Here is a 26,748-nt window from a genome sequence, read left to right on the forward strand (position 1 = left end):
TATCTATCTCTGTGAATGTATGTATTTATTATCTATTTATCTGTTGGTCTGTCTGTGCATGCATATCTATCATCTATATCTGTGTATGTATGTATATATGTAACTATATCTACCATCTATCAATCATTTATATCTCTCTGTGTATATCTATCTGTATATGTATCTGTGTGAATGTATGTATGCATGTATGTATCTGTATCTATCTATCTCATTGGCAACTTCATACATGCATATAATGTTAGTTTGATCATATTCTTCACCCCTTTCTCACTCTTACTCCCTTCCCACTTCCTCTGGATCCTTTCGTTCCACCAAGCCCCTCTGTCTCTATAATCTGTAGACCCCAGGAATGAATAATTTCTGTTCTCCATTTTATACTGTAGCTTTTAGAATTGTGACCTTCACTGTATTGCTGAATGTAGGGTCCTGTGAGACTGTCAAAGGCTACTCTGTGAAAACTTTGGGGAGCAAAACTGGGTAAAGGCAGCATAGTAAACTCTCCGGTGTAGTCACCGATCTCTGGAGGGGCTTCTCAAGTTTCACTGCTGGTCAGTGGGCGCCTTGGGATTCTTTCATGGAGACACATGAGCATGTTGTAGAAATGACACGATCCCACATGTTAGGGGAGCTGCTACACTGGTCTCTCCATAAGGGAAATAAAGAACAGTATTTCTGAAGCTTGTTGGGGGGCTCTACCAGGTACAAAAGGGTCCAGCATATGATTTAGCATCTCTGATGCTCCAGCAACCCTGTGGACAAGGGCATCGCTTTTCTTATGGACAAAGCAATATGGACACTGGATTGGAAGGAAGGTCTTTGAAATATAGCAGCTTACCTTTACCACAGTGACCTGGAAATAGAAAATGTTTATCTGACGATGAATGAGACGGTACCTACAAGAGCCCTGGAAGACTGCTTGGCATATTAATGCATGGAAAATAATGTTAACTGATATTCTTGTTCTAACACTCAGAATGCTTTTAGAGGGTAGGATGTAGTTAATGCCTTGGGGATCATAGTTCCATGTTAAATGATGAACTTACATCAAATTTGATGTTTTGAGGTTTTCAGAAAAATTCTATGGGATAGAATTCTGAGTTCTAGCAAGCTCATGCCATGCTGACTGAAGTGGTGGTGGTCAAGAGGAATTCTAATTATCAAAGACCAGGTTCAGTGTTGCTCTATTTAGGTAGGTGTCTGAGACTCCCATTTTTTTTTCAGTCAGCCGTAGGATTGTTGTGTACAGGAAAGTGAACTTGAAACAGTGCCTGACCTGTGGGAGGCACTAAACAAATGTGCCTTCCTCTCCCCTCAGACTTCTCTACAATTCTACCTTGGATAATGAAGCTCCGGACAGTGGAATATTCTGCCAGCCACTTCCTGCTGTCTACTGACATAGGCCTACAGGTCTTATTTGTTACAAGTAGAAACTGTGTTAGCTGTGTACAAGGGTGGGTTGGAAGTGCACAAAGAAGTTCCTTATAGCATCTGTCTCTGAAGGTTACACAGAACAGCCACAGATATTGGATCTTAGTCAAAGGTGATTTTCATCCATTGAGAAATCTTTGGAAATGTTTAAAGTGTTTTTTCTTTTTCTTTTCTGTTTTCCATCCTCCTCCTGGCTTCAGGGATTGAATTTAAATCCTCAGGCCTGTTAGGATTTAACACCTGGGTTATATCCCCACTGCTCTTTTTATTTTGAAACAGGGTCTCATTAAGTTACCTAATCTGGCCTTGAATTCAGTCTGTTGTCCAGGCCTTGAGTTTGTGGTCCTCTTGTCTCAGCCTCAGGCATAGCAGGGATTCAGGCTTGTACTACCAGGCTTGGCTAGAGATATTTCCATCTTTATGACAGAGGGCAGGGGGTTGCTACTGGCTTCTAGGGTTCGAGACCAGGGATGCTGTGAATACTATAAACATACAGGTAGTCTCAGTTCAAATTATCTGATGCTAAACACCAGCACTGCAGTTGTTAAATCCCTTGCTCATGAGCAGAAGTTAGTTAACTCGCAAGTGGTGGGGATCACCAGGATCTGCTGGGGACGGCTGTCATCATTTGGTGGGTCTCAACACACCTAGAATATCCTTTGCTTGGGATCCCATGCAGCCAGGGACCCATAGCCCAGTAGGCACGCAGTTTAGGACAGGCCTAAAACATCCTTAAATTTGTGCCCCTACCAGACCAAAGGCGGTTGTGCTATATACTAATACTATTTTAAATATTAGTAGTTACTCCCGATCACATTCTTTGTTTTAAAGTCATTAATTCCAGAAATGGAAATGTTTAAATTACAGAGCACTCCAAATTTGTATTGGCAGATTTTCACTTATAAACGTGTTCCCATTTACACAGTTGTTTTCCTTCTGAACAAATGAAACAGACTTCTAAGATGCTCAGTGAACTTTAATAACCAGGATTGACAAGACTAATATTGATAGCTGCGCAGTACTCACTGTACCTTTAAAATTCTTTTCTCCAACTCTAGGCACAGCCTATTCACATTTTATTTGCGAGGAAACTGAGGCACAGCACAAAACAATTGAAGAAGTTGCTTAGACTACGCAGCTGTTAGACAATGGGGGTCAGGCAAAGTTCATCTCTTATCTGGGAGTTACAATATTGTGGCCTGTTTGCATCTGTAATTATTTTCACTAACGAGCCCGGCAGCATCTGCTCTAATAAACCCTAGCTTCTGGCTGGGGCGCGGCGCTGGGGAAAAGCTCTCATTGCCCGAGGGCACACCCTAGGTGGGGTTCAAGACACTGTGGAGAGCGTGCTGCACGCCTACTGGGTAAAAGAGGGGGCGGGGCGGGTGGACAGGCACAGTTTAGAGCACGCGCCTAAGTTGCTACACTTTTATTGGCTCCAGAGCGGTGAAGGCGGGGCAGGTGGGCAGGGCACAGCAGAGAGCGTGCGTCTCAGCCGCTTAGCTTGCACAAGTTCACTGAAGGAAGGCGTGGTTTACTGTTATCTTACTTAGGGCGGGGTGGGCTGGCGGGGGCACAGTCGGGGTCACGCACTTCAGCTTTCGCGCTTCTATTGGCCGAATCAGGAGGCGTAGCTCTGTGATGGCTCCGACTCCGCCTTGGGGCGGAGCTTTGGGGGCGGGGCACAGGCAGGGGCGGGTGTTCTGGGCAACCTTCCTGAGTTCCTCACTGGGTATCGGCGAGCAAGGGAGTGCTTTTGGGTTTGGCGATCAGTTCCGCGGGAGTCTTGTCAGGAGCAGGATGGCGGCTTCGGGCGAGGCGCGCCGAGTGCTGGTGTACGGCGGCAGGGGTGCTCTGGGCTCGCGCTGCGTACAGGCCTTCCGGGCCCGCAACTGGGTAATATTGCGAGACGGCCGCTGCAAGCGGCAGACTCTAGGAGAGCGGGGAGATCCGGGACTGTCGGCCATGTGCACCCATGACTAGGCTGCATGCGCACGCACCGGTCTGCTCTGGGCCACAGGTGCCTGGCCTTCGCCCTGTGAAGAGCGTGGGATGTAGGTGCTCCTTAGGCCTCTTCCAGGCCCAGAAGGTCCAGCGTGACTTGGGAGGGAAGAGGAGCAGTGTGAGCGAACTGGGAGGGGAAAGGCAAAATGAAGACTCTGGAATTGGGCTGCCCTAAGTTACTAGCCTACTGACCTTGAATTGGTTACTTAATGCCGGCTAGCCTCAGTTTCCTTGTAAAATAAAATGATTATGTTCCTGTTTATTCTTGGGCCAATCGTAATGAATAAATGAGATAATAGGTAAACGCCGTTTAAGTGCTAGGTGTTACCGACACTGCAGCCTGTGTTGCAGGCAGTATTATTAGCCTTGTTGGAACTGGTAGTCGAACGCTCAGCCCCTCAGCTGCTGACATCTTTGCTTAGTAAAGGATAATTCAACTTTGTCTAGTCGTGTGTCCACTTCCAGACGGTGGCAAGTGAGTGCAAGGCTGATGTTGGCTCCAGCCTCTTAGCAGGGATCAGAATGGCTCAGCATAGGATATTTCTAGAGTCAGCCCTGGAGTTTGGAGCACCTTCCTGAGAGTTTAGTTAGCAGAAAGCAGCAGCCTGGGCAAAGGATCCCCTTTGCAGAGAGGGACACGGGATTTTGTTCTGGCTTAAGTGTGGTACAAGAATAATACCACTACCTGTTTAGAATCTTGGAAGACTGGGATGTCTTCACAATCTGCGACCTCAGAGAGTGGAGACAAAGGGAGCACTGAAGGGGTGGGGTGTGTCTACCTCCACTGAGCCCTGCACTCTTTATATCAGCTCTCCCTGACTCAACTTCATTGATCCTCTTGTACTGGTTGCCTTTTATTGTCACATTGACAATCTGGAGTCACCCTGAAAGAGGGACCCTCAGCTGATGAATTGCACGGGTCCATTTGCCTGTGGCCCTATCTGTGAGAGCTTGTCTTGATGGATGCTTGATATGGGAGGACTTAGCCCAGTATAGGTGGTGAGGAAGGTTGAACCTTGGCTGCCTAAGAAAGAAGCTGAGCGTGAGCCAAGGAACCAGCCAATAAACATTGATCCTCCTTGGCCTCTGTATTGAGTGGGATATACTAATTTACCAGGGATTCTGTTCCATCTTCTTCCTGGCACCCTAGGGAGGGCTGGGTGGAGCCGGCTTTGTATTATTCCCCATAGTTTGGGGTATACAAGTAATGAGTGCTGAGTGAGGCTGTAATTGCTCCTAAAGGTAGATACTGACATCTGGGTCTTCAGTCTGAAGGAGCAGGAGGTTTCTGAAGGAGTGGGCATCCTTCATGTCATTTTGTTCTTACTGACCCCGTTAATCAGTCCCTCAATTTCTGTGGTGGAGGAGATTGTCACTTTATGGCAGAGCCAGCATTGATACCCGAGTCGGACATCCACACGGAAGGCTCATCTGCCTCTGCTGAAGGGAGGGGGGGTCTTCCATAGGACACCCGGACAACTGTCATCTCTATGAACCCAAGAGCTGTGAATTGCAAAGGGTTTTACATTCTGAAATGGTTTTATAACACAAAAAGAGCGTATAGTTTCTGTTCCAGCATCTGTCATTTTCAGGATGGCCCATCCCTGTCCCTCCAACTCCATATTGTTTTTAGCTGTCTCTTGTGTTAGCAGGTTTAAGTATTGGTGGCAGAGATCACCACAGAGTGACCTCAGGTGTCTTGAGATACATGTAAGGTTTGGCCCTCAGAATCCACCAGGAAAGGGGAAGAAGGTTGTTCAGAGAACAGGCTGGGATGTGCTGAGGTAGATGGTGGACCAACTGCAGTCAGTGGTCCCTGAAGGATGTCTGGTTGTTATTACCTTTCTCTAGTGGGTTTTTACTTAGTATTTGGTAATGATCCAAAGATCTGAAATGTTTCTAAACCCTGAACTTTTAAAGGGCTATTTGATTCCCCAGATGGGAAGTTTTAGGCCATGAAGCCTGTTGCATGTTCAAAATTATTAAAAGTACTATGTAAAATTACTTTTAGACTGAGTATATAGAGTGTATTAAACATGTGGATTTTGTGTTTAGAGTTTAGTCTCATCCCCACGATAAGCATATACAAATATTTCGGAATCCCAAACTGGAAACTGGAAACTGGAAACATTTCATGTATTTCAGTTTAAGCCTCTTCACCTTTTCTTTGCTTCTATTTCTGGGGGTTGTTCCTTTGAGAAGTCACAACCCACCAACTCTTGACCAAAGCTGTTTTTCTTGCTTCAGTGGGTTGCCAGCATTGATGTGGTGGAGAATGAAGAGGCCAGTGCCAGCGTGATTGTTAAGATGACAGATTCATTCACGGAGCAGGCTGACCAGGTAATTCTCTTTTTTTTTTTTTTTCTTCGGAGCTGGGGACCGAACCCAGGGTCTTGCGCTTGCTAGGCAAGCGCTCTACCACTGAGCTAAATCCCCAACCCTTGACCAGGTAATTCTCAAAGGTCCCTCACTGTGACAGGAGAAGCCCAGGGAGGGTTCCCCTGGCTTTGTTCTTTGTCTGCCAATTCTAAAATCCTCTAGAGGAAAACTTAGAAACCGTGAAAAACAAAAGGTAAATTCTAGGATCTATTTCTGACTGGCTTATTTTGACAGGTTTCCTTGTCTTTACTGTGTGTGTCCTGTTACTGCTTTTGCATGTCTTATGTTTTATATTTTAAAGAAACTTACCCTTTAGCTTAAATACTTTATTTCACTTAAACTCTTTGCTAATGTATAATATTTTATTTTGTTGATTGGCTGTGGCTTACTTAGTTTCTCCTTATTGTATATTTCAGGGTTTTTTTTTCTTATTTAAATTAATTTGTTTTTACTATTTAACGAGAATAGTGTGATTAAATATCTTTGCATACCTGATATATTTTGGAAAGTGAAGTTAGGCTAGTTCAAAGCATAAATACTACCAGGACTATTATTTTCAGGAAAAACAATAAAACTCTAGAAACATAAATAAATGGAAATATCACCTTTCCCCCCAAGATACCGCTGCTCCTCAGAAGGAATGGCATTGCCAATTTGATGGATATCTTAGTATGATTATCTTAGATGTTCTTAAGCAGTTCTGCCTCTGGAACAGCCCTCCTGACTCACTTGCCTGGAGGACTCAGACCGTTGCTCCTTCCCTCATTCCCAAGGAAATCCCTACCCTCTCTCTGCAGGACTACTGGATGGGGAGGCAAGTGGGAGGTTTCTTAGTGGGGTCACTTGGTTTCAGCCAGTAAGCGACAGTCTGAAAAGCTGGTTAGTGGTACAGTTAGGGCAGCGGTTTCCTGACACAAGCTTAGTCTATAAGTGGGTCTACTTTGCTGTGCTTTCTCTGGTGGTCTCTGCACTGGCTGATGTTTTATGTTCTTTGACTGTTTTTAAATCCTAAATGTGGGAAAGATTTTGCCTAAGGTCACACAGGTAGGAGAATGGCATAGCTATTGTTTGAGCCTGGGCAGTGGACTTTATGGTTGTGGTCTTCTGTAGTGAGCCTCAAAACAAAATAACGTCATGTGGATAAAGTAATAGAAGATAACACTCAGGGGAAGAACGATGCCTGGTCTTGGAAAGCCATAGTTCTTCCAGGCGAGGGTCCTGTTTTCAGTCTCCTCAGCTCTTGTTAAGTGTAAGTTCTAATATCAGTGTGGGCTTATCTATTTATTACCATTATTGTTATTGTCAGAGAGGGGGAAGAGCGGGAAGTGAGTGAATGAATGAGAATGTTATTGTGGGTGCACATGCTGTAATGGATGTACGGAGACCCGAGGGCAACTTTTGGGAGGAGTCAGTTCTTGCCTTCCACCACTGGGTCCAGGGGTCTAACTCAGCTAACAGGTCTGTGCAGGAAGCATTTTTATTTGCTGAGCCATCTTGCTAGCCACCGTATAGGTTTTTGAATGTCAAAATTGTCCCCACCCAAGACTTGACTGTATAGAATATATCAGCAGGGCAAAATGCCTTATTATAATCTATAGCTTTTCAAATCTCTTCTTCCTTTCTAGTGATGTTCTTAAAAACCCCTTTTCTCCCTTTCTTTATTATTTGATTTCAGGAAGTACTTATGTCCCTGCCTTTTAGAATGTTCCTGTAGAGGCATTACTTCATGAGAACCATATCGAAGGCTGTACTATCCAAAATGCAAGGAACTTCTTCCATATAATTTTCCAGGACAATTGCTAGGCTTGTAAAGTGGCTTAAAAAGAAGAAAAAGAAAGCAAACTCACCTTCCAGTTTGTACATCTCTTTGCCTCTTTGTTTAAGGTCACTGCTGAGGTCGGGAAGCTCCTAGGTGACCAGAAGGTGGATGCCATTCTCTGTGTGGCTGGAGGATGGGCCGGGGGCAATGCCAAATCCAAGTGTGAGTCCTTCTCCGAGTTAATTATTGCTTTCACTCTGCCCTCTGTCTAGCTAACTTGGCTTTGTAGATGGAGCAGCAGGCCAGCTGCTTTTTCTGTTTGTCTCTCAGGATCCTTGCACAGCTCCATCCATCTCTTTCTTTGGTTTGTGGTGATCACAGTGGGTGATTTGGAGAGATTGACTACTCATAGTTCTTCAGGCTGGGAAGTCCAGGGCCACAGGCTGGTGCCTAGTGGGCATTTTCTTTCAGCATTATCTTGTGGTGGAAGGTGGGAGGTCAAGAGAGTGTGAGAGCCAGGGTAGGGGAGCCTGACAGCATGACAGTATCACCTTCCCTGTTCCTTCCCTGTCTCTGGCAGGACCAGAAGGCTAACACAGCTGTGAAGTGGTCGCTGTTTCAGTGCTCAGTTACACTCTTGTAAAGGCGCTCATTAACTTTATCCATGAAAACGTAACTCTGTAAAAACCCTTTTTACGGCTGTAGCATGGTTGTTTCATGGATTTTTATCAAGGGAAAAAGCCAGAAAATTGATAGGCGTTCTTATTAAAAATCTAAGTGTCTTTATAAAGTAAAACCAGTTTTGAAGCCATGACAGTCTGGTGAGTCTGTTGACCCAGATTTATTTGCTAAAGTCTATTGGCTGAAAAATTGGCAGTTAGTGGGTGAGGAAGTTGAGCCTTAGAAGCTGACATGGCCTGTGTTTGAATCTGCACCTCTGACCACTAAGCCCTATGCTGTTTTATTAGACGCCGTGGTAGACCAGCAGGGCCCTGAGGGCTCCCTGCAGTGCAGTCCAGGGTGGCTTGAGCTTGCTTGCCTTCTGGGTTCTCTGGAAATGATGAGCTCACATTTTTTGTCCCACTCCCCAGCACTCTTTAAAAACTGTGACCTGATGTGGAAGCAGAGTATTTGGACATCCACCATCTCTAGCCACTTGGCCACAAAGCACCTGAAGGAAGGAGGCCTCTTGACCCTGGCCGGGGCCAAAGCTGCGTTGGATGGGACTCCTGGTAAGCCTTCATTTTCCACGTGTGCAGTGTGAATGATTCTCCTGCCGTAGCTACACAGCTACTGGGTACATCTTGGGTTGGGGAGGTACAAATCCCTTTGTGCCCCTGGAACTTTCCCATTGGGTGGATTTACTGCCTTTTATGTCAGAATCTTCTTATGAGGAACACTGCTAATCTTGTCCCAGGGAAATAATCTTGGCAGGGATTCTTGACCCTGATTATCTGGTTTTTAACTGTAAACCAGTGGCCGTCTTGCCTGACTTAAGAGCAACCACAGTGTTGTTGACATAGATAGTGCCTACCACATGGTAGGTCTTACTGCACTCACGTGAAATACCAAGCGTCCTTACACATGCTTTCCACTTCACACACATATTTATTGATTCTTGGTATAGGCATCATTATTACCCTCTCAGTTCCGCGGTTAGGACATTTAGAGAGATGAATTGTCCATAATTATTTAATTGCTGTGTAGTGAATATACTTTGAAGCAAACCCCTGATCGTTTCTGGTGTGTGCCGCCACAGAGGCCCTTTCTGTTGCTCTTACTCTCAGCATTTGTTTGTTGGGGCTGCCATGCTCGGCTTGATCAAACAGCAAGCACACGTTTCCTAACAGTTCTAGAGGTGAGATGTCCAAGACAGGATGTTGGGAGGTTGGTTCTGAGGCCTTACTCCTCACTCATCGGCTTGTAGACAGCTGCCTTCTTGCATCGTAGGTGGTCATTGTCCTGTGTGTCTAGGTCCTAAGTTCTATCCGGCAGAAACACCTTGGTCATTCTAGTGAGGGTCACACCCTAATGATGTCACTTTAACTTAATTACCACTAAGACCTTGTCTCTAAATACAGTAACTTTCTGAATTGAAGGGGATTAGGACAACACACAAATTTGGGGGATGGGTGCATTTTATATATTCATTTAGGACAGAGGCTAGAGGGATTTAAGTAGGTGACACAGAGGGCTGGGAAAAAAGTCTCATCTGTACTACCTTGGGTTCAAAATGTATTCCTTTTTAAATCTAAGTGGTAGAGATCTTGGAGCACGTTCTCAGTTTTAAACCTAACTCTGAACCACGAGTCTCTTGCTAATTAGTAATTTCTTGCTGCTCATTGCATTTCGCAGAGCACAAGAGCTAACAGGTCCATGGCTGTTGCAGTAATTAAAGCTGTGTAAATGTTAGGTGTCTGTCTGCGTGAGAGCTGCTTTTTATTAAAGGGGACATAGGGCAGAGGCACTAGAAAGTAAACAGAGAAATGAGTAATAGGTTGACATTTCAAAAACAAAACCCGAGGACTGAAAGACTAATTTTTCTAAAGGACAAAGCAGGTTCCCACTTCCTGTGGTTTATAAGCACAGATAGTTCGATGTGACGGCTCATCTTAATGATCCTTCTGCTCTGCAGCCATTCTGTGCTCTGGTCGGAAGCCACTCTTAAGGAAATGTCTGATCATGCTATAATTTGGAAGGAAGTGTTCATAGCAGTTGTATATACTTTTTAAAAATGTTTTGCCATGGACCTCGTATCTGCATTGTCCTGTTGAATTATGTCCTGGGTTGCTGGTTCCTCATTTCTTTCCCCTTAAAGCCCCCCAGCTTTTACAGTGTTGGAGTGGAGAGGTAGAGAGCTCCCTGTACTTTGCTGAGCTCGTTGTGTTTTTAAACCATTGGCTCCCTGCCCTCTGAGTAGACAGAGAAAGGAGGATGGTGAAATCCTCCTCTAAGTAACTTCTTGAGACCTTGACCCTCTTTGGCAATCTGTTGTTGGTGGAGCTCGCCAGTTATTGGTTCCTGCACTGGGCTGTGAATCCCACCTCCCTGGACTTAGGATGCCCCTTGAGCTATTACAGACCGTCTGTGACAAGAGCATGCCTGACGTCAGTTAGCAGAGCCTCCGTGAGTGGTGGGAGGAGAGGAAACTTAAGGGGGCCTGTGTACTTGTGTCAAGATGTGCTCAAATGAGACGCCCTGAACATGTGTATCTTTTTGTACACATTAATTGGTACATTTGGAAATTAATTTGGTACATTTATTTCTAAAGCATAAGATTTTAGGTATTCTATGTGTAACTTCTTTTTATTTACCAGAGAGAGGTACCTGGAAAATATGAAAGTGACTGTGTCTTAATTAAGGTTTAGACAAATCTCAGTGATTCGAGGTGGTTTGTCTGAGACACCTGGCTGGGAAATGAGGTTCGAGCTGGCAGGTTGATCTGGTTCGTATATTAACTGTTGACAGTGTGTTGAGGGCTCGCCATAGCAGCAGGGAGCAGGGAACCTGTGCTGCTAACTTGCTTTCTAAGCAGATACCCTGGATGAGTCAAGGGGAGAAATGAGGGAAAAGGAGAGAGTAGAGAAAGTTCTGTTCCTGGAAACGTTCTATGGAGGAGCTGATATGACCAAGGGACGAATAGAACTTAGGGGAGAAAGTGGATGGCCACCTCAAGAAGAGGAAGGGCTAGTCCACCGTGCCCTTTAAAACCCTGCATTTTTGGAAACTGTCCAGAGGCCACACCCCTGCCCACCTGTCCCATCACCTTCCTCTGTCTGCTGTCATTCTGGCTAGTGAGGGACCGTGCTAAAGGGCACAGTTGTGGCTAATGTTTTAAGGGAGCGGAGAGGTTGAGAAGATACAGCATCCACCATTGATGTAAGCAACTTTTTTGTTCTCACTTTCCCAGGGATGATTGGCTACGGCATGGCCAAGGGAGCCGTCCATCAGCTCTGCCAGAGCCTTGCAGGGAAGAACAGTGGCATGCCGTCTGGGGCTGCCGCCATTGCTGTGCTTCCGTAAGTGCGTGGGAGTCCCGTAGCTTACACCTTGCTCACTGCCGAGTGCTGACGGTCTGAGAGTCTCTTTCTATCATGGTTTTGAGGGCGCATGACCAAAGACCTGTCAGCTCCCCTCTGAGTGTATTCCTGCTACTGTACAAAATACCGTAGGCTGGGTACTATAAGCTACAGCATTGCACTGACTGCAGTCGTATAGGCTGAAGAGTCCAAGCAGGGGATGTCAGCAGGGCTGGTGTCTGGTGAGAGCCTGTTCTAGATGATACCTTCTCTGCTATCATGGTAGATGGTCAAAGGGGCTTTCTCAGGCCCTTCCATTGACGGGGCCACACCCTGACCTAATTATCTCTTAAAGGCCCTACTCTTGTTACCCTGCTGGCTTCGTTTCAACCTAAGAATCTGGCCTGGGAGGCACATTCAGCCCATGGCAGTATCTCAGAGTTTCAACTATCTGTCTTGAGGATGAATCTATCTTTTTTTGTCTACTGTGCCCTCTTGTCAACCCCACTCTTACTTTTAAAGTCTCTACACACTGTATTTTACTTTATATAGTTCTCTTTTCACCTGGCTATAAAGGCAGTGCACGTGTAGAGCCAGACATGGGCGGCAGTGTGGGCTGCAGTGTGGGAAGTTAAGTAGGAGATTGTGGGAATATACAGAGACATTGCTAACTGACCAGGAAGCAAACCCCTAGTCAGCTGTCTCAGGCAGAGGCTGCTGCCTTGGGCGTGACCTGTTCTTTCTCAATGGAAGAAGTCTAGTGCCAACTGGCTTGCCTCTTATTTCTGTCCTGTAAAGGGCTCCTGGGGCAGGTCTGGGACTGGGTAGCCTTCCAGTCCTTCACTTGTGAGGTTTTTATGACTGAGCTGCTCTATGGTTGTTCTGACTGATGTCCGGATGTTTTGGGCCAGTTCTGTATGCTCTTCCTGAATATCATAAATTTCCTGGAAGGCAGCCATATGCTTAAAAATAACATTTTACAATTTTGATGTTCTGAGGAATATTATTTCCAATAAATCCTTATAAATGAGTCTGCCACATTTCAGGGAGTATATGAGGACTTAATGAGGCACTTGCCTTTGATAAGTCTGTATTTGACATAAAGGTAAAATGTGACTCTCCCTGTTTTGTTTCTGTCTGCCCCAAGCATGAGTCACAAGGAGCCTTATTGGATTCCCCTCAGCTGTGATTTTTGTTAATGTGGACAGCTTGCTGGTCTCTGATTATCTCGTCCGATCTCTGCATGTAAATGTCACTCTCAGTGCCAGAGGCTCCCTGTGGCGGTGCTGTGTTTGTCTTTTCATGGTCAAGAACCAGACCCCTGTTATTACAGAGGCGATGCACAAATGACACACTTGTCTCTGCATTGCAGCGTCACCCTGGATACTCCGATGAACAGGAAATCAATGCCCGAGGCAGACTTCAGCTCCTGGACACCCTTAGAGTTCCTGGTGGAGTGAGTATCACAGGGCAGGCTGTGACTAAGCAGCCTAAGGCTCTGTTCCTTGCACTGTGGGGTCTCCAGTGATCCTGGGTGAGGGTCTGACCTCTGAGGGCCTAAAGCAGCTGGTCTTGGGGAAGAACAGTTATACGAAGGGATGAATAGCCCTCATGTGAGTCCTGACTCCTTTTCTTTCCCTGTCTGACCTAAGTGTGCATGTCTGTAAACTGTCCTAGCACACAGATCGCTTGCCTGAGTATTGAGGGTCTGTGATGAGAAGGAAGCAGGATCGTGTGTTAACCACTTGGCAGTGTGTCTGACCCAAGTGTTCAGTCAGCCCCATCTCCTCCTTAGAGATTGGTAATGTATCCAGGAGCAACTCGGAGGCAGGAAGACAGGAGGAAGTCACAATCATATGTCCCAATCAGCGCTGAGCCACAGACAGATGTGTTCATTTGCAATCCTAGTCAGCTCTTAGAGAACCTGGAGACAGTTGAGAGCTCACTGGAGAAGGACTTAGCCTTACTTTCTGTCTTCCTTTGGGCTCAGCTCCTTAAAGCCTGCTTTAATAGGTCTGGGTTCACTGGGCGCCTACCACAGCCAGGTGCTGCCGGGACATGAGATGGCTAGGTCAGTCCCTACAGGAGCTGGCCTTCACCATGGTGACGATATCATGGCTGATTTGATGTCTGTACTGGATGTTTGCAGCTCTGAGCTACTGTTAGAAGTCATCTAAATTAAATGGAGAGAACGTCTACTTATGCTTGAAACAAGTACCCACGTAGTGCTAGTTAGGTGCTAAGCACTATTCTAAACCCTTCCTATTATTTGTGTGTGTGTGTGTGTGTGTGTGTGTGTGTGTGTGTGTGTGTATGTATGTATGTATGTATGTGTACACGAAGTGGGAGTCAGAGCTGATCGACATTGGGTATCTTCAGCCGTTTTTGAAAAGATGTGTTTTATTTTTAATTACTGTATGTGCTTGTGTCTGGTTGTGGATATGTGCCTATGAATGCAGGTGTTGGAAGAGGCTCCTGGAACTGGAGTTAGGGGTGAGACGGTCCCTGGAGCTCGAATTACAGGGGGTTATGAGCTGCTCGATGTGCATGCCGAGAACTGAGCGTGGCTCCTCTACAAGAGCAGTATGCACTCTTACCCACTGGGCCACCTCTGCAGCCCTTCCACCTCAGTGTCTCAGACAGTCTCTCACTGAACTGGAAGCTTGCTGTTTTGGCTATGCTGGCCGGACCACAAACACCAGAGAGTTTTGTTTCTCCGCCTCCCCAGCACTAGGAGTATAGGCGTGTGCAGCTGTGCCTGACGGCATTTGTTTGTTTGTTTTTTGTTTTGTTTTAAATGTACTTTCTGGAGATCTAAATTAGATCCTCGTGCTTTTGTGGCAAGCACTATATTGACTGAACTGACCCCCAGTTTCCTCCACCCAGCCCACACACTTCCTATTACTTTATTTAATGCTCATAGAAGATTCTTTTTTATTTAAGACTGAGAATGTGCCCAGTGAACAGCAAACTCAGGCTCTTACTTAGACAGTATGACCGAAGGACTCTGGGCCTGCTAACCACATGGTGAGCTGGAGTCATGCTTTACCGTGTGTGAAAAGAGAAGTTGAGAAGACACCATACTTTGCTTTTCCATTTCTCTTTAAAGGCCAGTGTTTCCACAGTGCTTGAGTGACATATTAACCTAGAATCTAGACTCTGGACCCAACATTGAGGCTCCTGGGCCTGAGAAACCAGTCACAGACAAGGGGTATCAGGCACCCTTTGCTCTAGCAGTCAGTTTATCCACTTGAAACTCTCTCGGCAAGTTTATGTGAGGTTTTTCTGGAATGCTTGTGAGCACAGGACCTTCTGTACCCCCTGTGGTAAGCTCTCACCCACTCCACACTGCTGGCAAGGCAAAGGCAAGACAGACGTGTGATAGAATAGAAACCCTTAAATCCCCAGATGTCACTTTTGACTCTCTTGGAGACACTCAGCTCAGCTCTAGCCCCAAGAAGGGGACTATGATCTGTGACAGCATTTCAGGTGCTTTACATGATCTGTGGCAGTATTTCAGGGTGCTTTAACAGTGCCTTGGGTTTTGAGTCCATACACTTTCTTGGTTTGTACAGTATTCAGAGAAGACACCCGAGTGACTGGCAGGTGACTGTCAAATCTAGTCCTCAGGATTACACACTGGGACCACGGTGTCCCAAGACCTAAGGGCTTCCCTGTTAGAGGTCTGAATCCTGACAGGTAGATGGCCCTCCAATGGAAATGCCTCACTGTTAGAAATTGTCATCTGCTCATTGCTTTTTCACACAAAATTTTGAGCTTCTTTTCTCTCTGTCTTTTTAAACATCATAAACAGGGTCTCCCTTGTGGTCCAGGTAGGCTTAGCTGCCCCCTCCACAAACAGCCACTTGTTTTAAGTCCCAATACACTTTACACAGCAGCCTGCTTTTTACATCTTGTTTTGGGCACCCAAGACATGTTTGCTAAAATTGCAGGATGAGTTTGTTTCTTTTTAAACTTGAGAAGGAACAACAGAAGCCGGCTTTTTTCTCTGTGTGTTTTCATGGCCACTTCAACCAATGTCACATCAAACCACGGAAGGGAATGCTCAGTCTAAGTAGGTGGGGACATCCCCCCTTGTTACCATTCCCTAGAGACAGTGCAGTTTTAACCTGTGTTTATTACACAGCAAGTGGAGGTGATTTGGGGAGCATCTGGGAGAATGTGTGGGTTACATGCAGATAGCATACCCTCTTCTCAGACTGACATCTGGAAACCAGCCCCTTGTAGGTACTCAGGGACACCTGCATGGTGCATGTATACGTCTCTTACTGTTAATCATCTAAAATTCGTTTTGTTAGTTAAAATCATACTACTGTGTTGGGAAGCATTTTGTCCTTATAGAAAAGGGCAAAAGTGAAAGCTAAGATTACATTAATTCTGAGTCAGGTACTGAGCTCTTTGGAGACCTGTGTATATGTCCCCGGTGCCTAGTGGATTTCTCACAGTCCCTCCTAGAAACCACCCATCACAAGGCCACCAGTATGAATATTAGCATGTGCCCAGAGAATGCTTTAAGAATGTAAAATATCTCTTGTTATTCTAGGACCTTCCATGACTGGATCACTGGGAACAAACGGCCAAACTCAGGAAGCCTAATCCAGGTGGTAACCACAGACGGGAAGACAGAGCTTACTCCAGCCTATTTCTAAGTTGCACCTCAGTGCCCAGGAGAACCCTCTTGAAACTCTACTAACCTGTGTCTGTATTGCCGCACCTGGCCCCATGTTGTCTGTATTCCTGTTTGTGGTACGAGATAACTAGTCCCGTTTGTCTCTTACGTAGTGCTCCTTTTTTGTCCTGGGCTGGTGAGGTATGTTTATGGGGAATGAGTGGGGGCCTGTAAGTAGCACCATCAGTGCTGAGGCCCAGGGAGGTATGTGTGCAGGCCGTCATCCCAGCATCCCAGACTGCTTTGGAGACCCGTTTGATAGTTCATTTTTTAGCATTTGGGGCACTTTGAAATCCAACTTGTTTTTAAATTCCATGTTAGTGCCATAGATGTAGTTTTTGCTGCCTGAAAATTAACTGCCATGAAAATTCATTGGTGATGTAAGTAAGCAAAACCTAATGGACTCTGTTGGATATCATTTGTGTTCCAGCCTAGGCTAAGTGTTTATGAGAACCATTCGTGAGTGTTCGGAGTGTTCTTCCTAATAAACACACCTCATGTCTTGTGTTGTCTTTTTCATTGAAGTCCTGACTCACACACAGGGGTCCTGGGAGAGTGGAGGCATGGGGTGTAGGGTTCTTATCTCCTGGTGTCCTGGAAGAGGGTAGAGTGGATCTGAGAGGAGTGTATTTCCCATGGCAACACAGGTTTCAGCCTGTCATGTGCATACGACTAGAGGGTCGGATGGCTCTGTGAGGTCAGAAGCAGCTCTCCATGTGACTGACTCAGACCCTCTGGTTACTTGGGATGTAATCCAGTCTGGTCAGTTTACAGATGGGGAAACTGAGGCCCAGAAAGATGATTAGCATCATCACTGCCACTAGGACTTGCATGAGCCCAGAATCCCATCACCAGATGGTTACATAGAGACCTTTAGTTTGCTTTCTCTTTGAGACATCACCACCATTGTAAGGCAAGGGCTTCGGCTTTTAGGATACAACTCTGGTGCATAGATAGCCATCACTTCTAGTTCCAAAGTATTTTCATTGGCAAAATCAAATCCATGGCCCTTAAGCGGTTCTCAGTGCCCTTCTCCCTCTGGCTCGTGGCCACCACCCATCTTCATTCTGTTTTAGCGGATTTTTCTGTTGCAGGCATTTCATAAAGAGGCAGCCGTAGCATCTGACGTATGTCTGGCTCACACATGGCACGATCCCCCACTATCTCTCTCTAGACCGTGCCTGAGTACATCCCTCCTGGTGATGGGTAATTCTCCCTGTATCAAAAGACATTTTATTCATCCAGTTGATACGTGGATACACACTCGGGCTTTCTCCTTCTTCCTGCTGCGACTAATGCTGTAAACATTCACATACAGGTATTGGAATGTGTGTCAGTGCAGGCAATAGGGGTGACTAGAGCAGAGGGAATAAAATGGTAGCCGGCTCTAAAGGTGTGCAGAGAGCACCAAGGATTGAGGTTGCTAAAATATAGGGAGGGGCTGGAGAGATGGCTCAGTGGTTAAGAACACTGGCTGCTCTTACAGAGGACCTGGGTTTGAGTCACAGCAACTATCTGTAACTTTAGTTCCAGGGGATCTGATGCCTTCTGTGGGTTCCAGGTACCCATGTGGTATACAGACATACATGCTGGCAAAAGACCCATTCACATAAAAGGGAGCTTAAAAAGAAGAAACTACGTTAGTCAATCTTGTGCTTCTGGCATTGAAATCCTAGAGGCTGGGTAACTATAAAGAGAAGAGCTTTATGCCGCTCTCATTTCAAGAGGTTAAAGGGCCCTGTACCAGCTGGTTTTGTGTGTCAACTTGACACAAGCTGGAGTTATCACAGAGAAAGGAGCCTCCCTTGGGGAAATTCCTCCATGAGACCCAGCTGTAAGGCATTTTCTCAATTAGTGATGAAGGTGGGAGGGTCCATTGTGGGTGGTGCCATCCCTGGGCTGGTAGTCTTGGATTCTTTAAGAGAGTAAGTTGAGCAAGCCAGGGAGAGCAAGCCAGTAAGTAACATCCCTCCATGGCCTCTGCATCAGCTCCTGCATCCTGACCTGTTTGAGTTCCAGTCCTGACTTCCTTTGGTGATGAACAGCACTGTGGAAGTGTAAGGTGAATAAACCCTTTCCTCCCCAACTTGCTTCTTGGTCATGATGTTTGTGCAGGAATAGAAACCCTAAGACAGGCCCTCATGCATGCCAACAGTTAGAAGACACAAATCATATTCAAATTCTAACAGACACTGATGGGAACAGTGGGAAGGCAAGAGAAGAACTCAGGATGCAGTATGCTGGGTTTTTTTTTGTTTTTGTTTTTGTTTTTGTTTGTCTGCTTGCTTGTTTGAGCTATTTTACTGGGTTCTTATACCTCTACTTCCTTCAAACCCTTATTCCATCCGCATCCCTTACAATGCCCCCAGTGCCTCCAGCACTTCTAGCCAACAAAATAGACTTTCCTTCCGCTCAGGTGTGCTGGGTTCCTTGAGGCAAGTATAATCTTCATAGTCAGGATACCTTACAGCTTTTCTTCAAACTGCAGCAATGGCAACTAGGAGCAGCAGGGGGAGCAGCAGCCTCCTTGGACCACTGCCTGGGGCTCTCTCAATTATATCCTCACAGGGTTCCCAGAATTCAGCTATGTGCAACTGGCAAAGATCACGCCCCTGCAAGAGCAGGAGGCAAAGCATAATCACCCGCTGTGAAGCAGCCTCTTAACCCACACCTGGGATTAAAACAGAAAGCATACCCACATGACAGAACTGGGTTTTTAAAGCAACCAAAACTCTCATTCCAAGCATGTCAAGGATGGTGGTGTTAAACGCTGCGGAGAAGGGAATTGGAAGCTGGAAATTAGCTACTGACAACTTCCATTGGGATCTTGAGGGGAGGCTTCAGGACAGTATCAGGTATGAGGAGGTGAGTGAGCCTTATATGAGTGGGGAGGAATTGGTGCATAGACACCTTTAACTCATACTGGGTGGGGTCGTGAACTTAGTCCTTTCATATAATCTAGAAGAGTCTGTCAGGTATTATCTCTGCTTTGTTCTTATAGGTAGGATCTATTGCTAAAGTTTATTGAAGAGCCGGTCTGATACATGGACTTTGAATTCTGGCTTATTGAACTTTCAGGTTCCGTCAGCTATCTGGAGTGTGCTCATTTTTAGCCAGATTGTTCTCAAAATGAGTTTTGCTGGCTGGGAGGTCAGCCTGTGAGTTCCTGGAAGTCCAGCTTCTTCAGAGCTTCTGGGAATGGTCATAGCTTCATGGCATGGCTGCAGAGTGCTAAGGAGGTGCCTGCTGTGGTCTGTTAAGTAAGCAGTTGAGACTTCTCCAGGGCTTGGGGATTGAGTCTAACCCACAGCAGTGGGATGGAGAGCTAGGGAGTCTGGGGAAGGTGACTTGTATTGGGATTCCATTATTCCACTTATTTCTGTATGAGCCGTAGACTCTGCACTTAATCTCTCATGTTTCAATCATAGGATGAGGTCATAATGATCTCCAAGGATGAGACAAATGCAGGCTAAGAGCCTGGTATACTCACATGCTCAGAAGTGGTGTTAAAGGCCATTCATGTGATAGTATGTATCACATGGCCAGTGACCCCTGAGGAGAAGGGAGACACACATTTATGTAATACATATAATATATATGCATACACACATATAAACCAATCTATATTCTGCATATGAGAGAAAATTTATCTTAACCTCTTGTCCCGTCTTTTTAGATCCCTTCCTCCTTTATAGTACTACTCTACTTTGATATGACATATATATTTATGCTTACATTTATTTCCCTATATGAAAGAAAACATTTGGGTTTTTAGTCTCTTTTATTAATTTCTTCCCTAACCTTTATTATTTCTTTGCATATACTGCTTCGAGTTTTGCTTATTCTTGTTTATCTAAAACCACGAGGTGCACCATTAAGTTATTTATTTTCATTTTTAATGTAACCACAACTATAAACTTCCCTTATAAGCTACCTTTGCTGTCAGTGACTCGTTTTTATTTCCAAACAACATTTCATATGGCTATGTCACCTCCACTTACCAGTTGGTTGACATTTGAGTCCCTTTAGCCTTTTGGCCGTTATGAAGTGTGCTGCTGTGAATATTCATGTACAAATTTATTTGCATGCTTTCATTTTTCTTGCATCTTCTGAACTAATAATTCTTAATGGAATCAAGATTTAAGCATTTAATGATGCTACGCAAGGACTAGACACTAGGACAAAGACTGGTAACGGATATATGTATCCTATGTCATAAATGACTGAAATCCTGGAAGCAACCCCAATGACTCTCAGTTGATGCTGTTAAATAACCCCCCATCAACAATTCTCTAACACCTTATGAGCATTCACTAATCTGCACAGATCCCGGAAGGGCCCTTCTGTTCCTCTGTCTGTTTTGCTGAGGAGAGTAAGGAATAGAGAATGACTGTCTCCCCTGACCCCCACCACAAAGAGAATTACTGGCCCACATCTCACAGTTCTGTCACATAGCAAAAGCCAACTGGGCTTTCAGGGCACTACACTCTATCAGATCATGACTAAGTTATACATTTAACTAGTACAACTGTGCTAATAATAAACATGATGGTGCTATTAAAAATCTGTTTGAGATAATTCTTAGTGATGTAAGGAAGTCCTCATGGCATAATGTTGGATGGCACACATGTCATAGGTGATGTCGTCGCAATAACACTAAAACATTTTGTCATCATGAGGATTTCACCATCACTGAAATCATTGCTGTTCTGTCATGGTTAGTGGGCCAGGGTGTAACTGGCAATGTTCTGAGTAACAGTGAGTCTACAACAAGACTGTTATAGACTCAGTGAAGTACTGTGTAGCATAGATAGAAAAAGCTAGATAAAAATGAAAATATCAACATGAGCTAGGGGTCCTGGCCATAGGAAGTCTTATTTTGTAATTATTATTATTTTTTTTAGCTTTTTATTGGTTCTTTGTGAGTTTCACTCACATCATGCATCCCAGTCCCACTCATCTCCCCATCCCCTCATATCCACCCTTTGCTCTTACAACCTTCCCCCAAAATCAACACACACACACACACACACACACACAGAAGGGGAGGGGAGAGAGAGAGAGAGAGAGAGAGAGAGAGAGAGAGAGAGAGAGAACATATAAAAACATCTCCACCATGGAAGCTGTAGCATGTCACAGTGTGTCCCACAGTATATTCCTCTGTCCCCACATCTTCGCTTGCAAATGTTCATTGCAATGAGTCAAGGTTTCTGGATTCTGTGACACCATCAATATTGGATCCTCATTGGGACTCCTGGTTATCCTGTTGTTGACCGGTGTTATGGAGATCCTGAAGCCTTTGATCATCACGAGTACCCTTTCATGCATCCTATCTCTTCACAGATGATATAGATTTGGGGTGGGCCAACTCAGAGCTCTGGACCTGGGCCTGGGTTGTAGCTGAGGTAATCAGCTTCGGGCTCTCCCTTATCCGTAACAGCAGGACAAGTTCTCCAGCATTGTTCCAGCTAGGCCACCCAAGGCTGTCATCAGCAGGAGTCAGAGCCAGCTCTAGAACTATTATTATTACTTTTAGTGTGTGTGTGTGTGTGTGTGTGTGTGTGTGTGTGTGTCTGTCTGTCTGTCTGTCTGTCTGTCTACCAGTATATATTAAGTGAGTACAGTGCCTGCAGAGGCCAAAAGAAGGCTCCAGATCCCCCAGCAGCTGAAGTTTTAGAAGAGTGTGAACAGCCAGATGTGGATTCTGGGAATCGAACTTGAGTCCTCTGGAAGAGTCACAAGTGCTCTTACCTGCTGAGTCAGCTCTTCCCCTCCTGTGGAGGTCAAGTTTATACACAAGCCCAGCCTCAGTACTGCCTTCTGCTGGAGAGATAGGATTCGTTTAGTTTCTCCTCATTTAATTATTTGTCCTCAGTTCTGTATTGTTCATTTTTCTTGTTGGCTGATGAGCAACAGGAGACCTTGTTTATCTTATGAAATGCTGCACCCTGGTGTTGTCATGGATGACCTAGCCAGACGGCTACCAGAGCAGGTGTCATGAATACTGGTTCATTGATTGACACTTTCTTTTACTTGAGAGTCTTAGGAGTGACGATGCGTAGTGACTGCTGTGGGTCACATGCTGTTCTAACTCCTCACACCATTTACTTCATCCTCACAATGACCCTGTAGGATAGGCACTTTTTTTATTAGATATATTTCTTTACTTACATTTCAAATGTTATTCCCTTTCCTGGTTTCCTGTCCATAAGCCCCCATTCCCTCCCCGTCCCCCACATGGATATTTCCCCTATACATCCCCCTTACTGCCCCCCCGTATTCCCCTGCACTGGGGGGGTCCAACCTTGGCAGGACCAAGGTCTTGCCCTTCCACTGGTGCCCCAACAAGGTTATTCTCTGCTACATGTGCAGTTGGAGCCCTGGGTCAGTCCATGTATAGACTTTCGGTAGTGGTTTAGTCCCTGGAAGCTCTGGTTGGTTGGCATTGTTGTTCTTATGGGGTTGCAAGCTCCTTCAACTCTTTCAATCCTTCCTCTAATTTCCCCCAAGGGGTCCGTCCTGTTCTCGGTTCAGTGGTTTGCTGCTAGCATTGACCTCTGTAGCATTGACATGCTCTGGATGTGTCTCTCAGGAAAGATCTATATCCAGTGTCTATCAGCATGCATTTTTTTAGCTTCATCAATCTTATCTAGTTTTGATGGCTGTATATATATGGGTCACATGTGGGACAGGCTCTGAATGGCAATTCCTTCAGTTGCTGCTCTAAACTTGCTTCCATATCCCCTCCTATGGAATTTTTTTCTGCCTTCTAAGGAGTGGGAGCATCTGCGTTTTGGTCATCCTTCTTACTGAGCTTCCTGTGGTCTGTGAATTTCATCTTGGGTAATTTGAACTTTTGGGCTAATATCCACTTATCAATGAGTGCATACCAAGTGTGTTTTTCTGTGATTGGGTTACCTCACTCGGGATGATATTTTCCAGTTCATTCCATTTGCCTATGAATTTCATAAAGTCATTGTTTTTGATAGTTGAGTAGTACTCTACTGTGAAAAAAATACTACGTTTTTTTCCTCTATCTTTATTAAATTGGGTATTTCTTATTTACATTTCAATTGTTATTCCCTTTCCCGGTTTCCAGGCCAACATCCCCTTAACCCTTCCTCCTCCCCTTCTCAATGGGTGTTCCCCTCCCCATCCTTCCCCCAACAATCACATTCATTGGGGATTCAGTCTTGGCAGGACCAAGGGCTTCCCCTTCCACTGGTTCCCTTACTAGGCTATTCATTGCTACCTATGAGGATGGAGCCCAGGGTCAGTCCATGTATAGTCTTTGGGTAGTGGCTTAGTCCCTGGAAGCTCTGGTTGGTTGGCATTGCTGTTCATATGGGGTCTTGAGCCCCTTCAAGCTCTTTCAGTCCTTTCTCTGAATCCTTCAAAGGGGGTCCTGTTCTCACTTCAGTGGTTTGCTGCTGGCATTCGCCTATGTATTTGCCGTATTCTGGTGGTGTCTCTCAGGAGAGATCTACATCTGGTTCCTGTCAGCCTGCACTTCTTTGCTTCATCCATCTTATCTAATTTGGTGGCTGTATATGTATGGGCCACATGTGGGACAGGCTCTGAATGGGTGTTCCTTCAGCCTCTGTTCTAAACTTTGTCTCCTATTCTCTGCCAAGGGTATTCTTGTTCCCCTTTTAAAGAAGGAATGAAGCATTCACATTTTGGTCATCCTTGAGTTTCATGTGTCCTGTGCATTTAGGGTAATCCGAGCATTTGGGCTAATATCCACTTATCAATGAGTGCATACCATGTGTGTTTTTCTGTGATTGGGTTACCTCACTCAGGATGATATTTTCCAGTTCCATCCATTTGCCTATGAATTTCATAAAGTCATGGTTTTATCTTTTCAGTTTGGTTATATAGTGGATTACGTTGATGGTTTTCTGTATATTAAACCATCCCTGCATCCCTGGAATGAAGCCTACTTGATCATGTTGGATGATTGTTCTGATGTGCTCTTGGATTCGGTTTGCGAGAATTTTATTGAGTGTCTTTGCGTCGATATTCATAAGGGAAATTGGTCTGAAGTTCTCTTTCTTTGTTGGGTCTTTGTGTGGTTTAGGTATAAGAGTAATTGTGGCTTCATAAAAGGAATTTGGTAGTGCTCCATTGTTTCAATTTTGTGGAATAGTTTGGATAGTATTGGTATGAGGTCTTCTATGAAGGTCTGATAGAATTCTTCACTGAACCTGTCTGGACCTGGGCTCTTTTTGGTTGGGAGACCCTTAATGACTGCTTCTATTTCTTTAGGAGTTATGGGGTTGTTTAAATGGTTTAATCTGTTCCTGATTTAACTTTGGTACCAGGTATCTGTCTAGGAAATTGTCCATTTCCTGCAGATTTTCAAGTTTTGTTGAATATAGACTTTTGTAGTAGGATCTGATGATTTTTTGAATTTCTTCTGACTCTGTTGTTATGTCTCCCTTTTAATTTCTGATTTTGTTAATTTGGACACACTCTCTGTGTCCTCTCATTAGTCTGGCTAAGGGTTTATCTATCTTGTTGATTTTTCTCAAAGAACCAACTTTTGGTTCTGTTGATTATTTTTATGGTCCTTTTTGTTTCTACTTATTTGATTTCAGCTCTGAGTTTGATTATTTCATGCCTTCTGAGTGTATTTGCTTCTTTTTGTTCTAGAGCTTTTAGGTGTGCTGCTGATACATGCTCTCTCCTGTTTCTTTCTGCAGGCACTCAGAGCTATGAGTTTTCCTCTCAGCACAGCTTTCACTGTGTCCCATAAGTTTGGGTATGTTCTACCTTCATTCTCATTAAGTACTAAGAAGTCTTTAATTTCTTTCTTTATTTCTTCCTTGACCAGGTTATCATTGAGTAGAGCATTGTTCAACTTCCATGTATATGTGGGCATTCTTTCCTTATTGTTATTGAAGACCAGCTTTAGCCTGTGATGGTCTGATAGGACACATGGGATTATTTCTATCTTTTTGTATCTGTTGAGGCCTGTTTTATGACAAATTATATGTTCAATTTTGGAGAAAGTACCATGAGGTGGTGAGAAGAAGGTATATCCTTTTGTTTTAGGGTAGAATGTTCTATAAATATGTTAAGTCCATTTGGTTCATGACTTCTCTTAGTCTGTCTATGTCTCTGTTTAATTTCTGTTTCCATGATCTGTCCATTGATGAGAGTGGGGTGTTGAAATCTCCTACTATTATTGTGTAAGGTGCAATGTGTGCTTTGAGGTTTAGTAAGGTTTCTTTTATGTATGTAGGTGCCCTTGTATTTGGGGCATAGATATTTAGGATTGAGAGTTCATCTTGGTGGATTTTTTCCTTTGATGAATATGAAGTGCCCTTCCTTATCTTTTTTGATGACTTTTAGTTGAAAATCGATTTTATTCGATATTAGAATGGCTACTCCAGCTTGCTTCCTCAGGCCATTTTCTTGGAAAGTTGTTTTCCAGCCTTTTACTCTGAGGTAGTGTCTGTCTTTGTTTCTGAGGTGTGTTTTCTGTAGGCAGCAAAATGTTGGGTCCTCATTGCATATCTGTTTGTTAATCTGTGTCTTTTTATTGGGGAATTGAGTCCATTGATGTTGAGAGATATTAAGGAATAGTGATTGTTGCTTCCTGTTATATTCGTGTTTGGATGTGACATTGATTATGTTTGTGTGCTTGTCTTCTCTTTGTTTTGTTGCAAAACGATTAGTTTCTTGCTTTTTCTAGGGTGTAGCTTGACTCCTTGTGTTGGGTTTTACCATTTATTATCCTTTGTAGGGCTGGATTTGTAGAAAGATATTGTGTAAATTTGTTTTTTTCATAGAATATCTTGGTTTCTCCATCTATGTTAATTGAGATTTTTGCTGGATACAGTAACCTGCGCTGGCATTTGTGTTCTCTTAGGGTCTGTATGACATCTGTCCAGGATCTTCTGGCTTACATAGTCTCTGGTGAGAAGTCTGGTGTAATTCTGATAGGTCTGCCTTTATATGTTACTTGACCTTTTCCCCTTACCGCTATTAATATTCTTTCTTTGTTTTGTGCATTTGGTGTTTTGACTGTTATGTTATGGGAGGAGTTTCTTTTCTGGTTCTCTTTCTTTGTTGGGTCTTTGTATGGTTTAGGTATAAGAGTTCTGGTTTGGAGTTCTGTAGGCTTCTTGTATGTTTACTGGCATCTCTTTCTTTAGGTTAGGAAAGTTTTCTTCTATGATTTTGTTGAAGATATTTACTGGTCCTTTGAGTTGGGAGTCTTCACTCTCTTCTATACCTATTATCCTAAGGTTTGATCTTCTCATTGTGTCCTGGATTTCCTGTACGTTTTGGGTCAGTAGCTTTTTCCGCTTTACATTATCTTTGACAGTTGAGTCAATGATTTCTATGGAATCTTCTGCTCTTGAGATTCTCTCTTCTATCTCTTGAATTCTGTTGGTGATGTTTGTATCTACGGCTCCTTGTCTCTTCCTTTGGTTTTCTATATCCAGTGTTGTCTCCCT

At 44.5% G+C, this 26,748-nt stretch overlaps 1 protein-coding gene across 1 annotated transcript; it reads left to right on the top strand.

Annotated features, from left to right (window-relative positions):
* Positions 1-3,178: 3,178 nt before the first annotated feature.
* On the top strand, positions 3,179-16,781 carry Qdpr (quinoid dihydropteridine reductase). The gene is made up of 7 exons (NM_022390.2): positions 3,179-3,324; positions 5,680-5,772; positions 7,696-7,792; positions 8,662-8,802; positions 11,481-11,589; positions 12,962-13,045; positions 16,154-16,781. The coding sequence occupies exons 1-7, from the start codon at positions 3,229-3,231 to the stop codon at positions 16,257-16,259; spliced, it is 726 nt and encodes a 241-aa protein (NP_071785.1). The 5' UTR covers positions 3,179-3,228; the 3' UTR covers positions 16,260-16,781.
* Positions 16,782-26,748: the final 9,967 nt, after the last annotated feature.

Source organism: Rattus norvegicus, chromosome 14 (genome assembly GCF_021556685.1).
Source record: "Rattus norvegicus strain SHRSP/BbbUtx chromosome 14, alternate assembly SHRSP_T2T, whole genome shotgun sequence".
NCBI lineage: Eukaryota > Metazoa > Chordata > Mammalia > Rodentia > Muridae > Rattus > Rattus norvegicus.

Bases quoted from the DNA above. Each gene is read 5' to 3' on its own strand.
- Qdpr (NM_022390.2), top strand. From the start codon at position 3,229: ATGGCGGCTTCGGGCGAGGCGCGCCGAGTGCTGGTGTACGGCGGCAGG. The intron at 3,325-5,679 runs GTAATATTGCGA...TTCTTGCTTCAG, and splicing joins CCTTCCGGGCCCGCAACTGG to TGGGTTGCCAGCATTGATGT. The intron at 11,590-12,961 runs GTAAGTGCGTGG...TCTGCATTGCAG, and splicing joins GCCGCCATTGCTGTGCTTCC to CGTCACCCTGGATACTCCGA.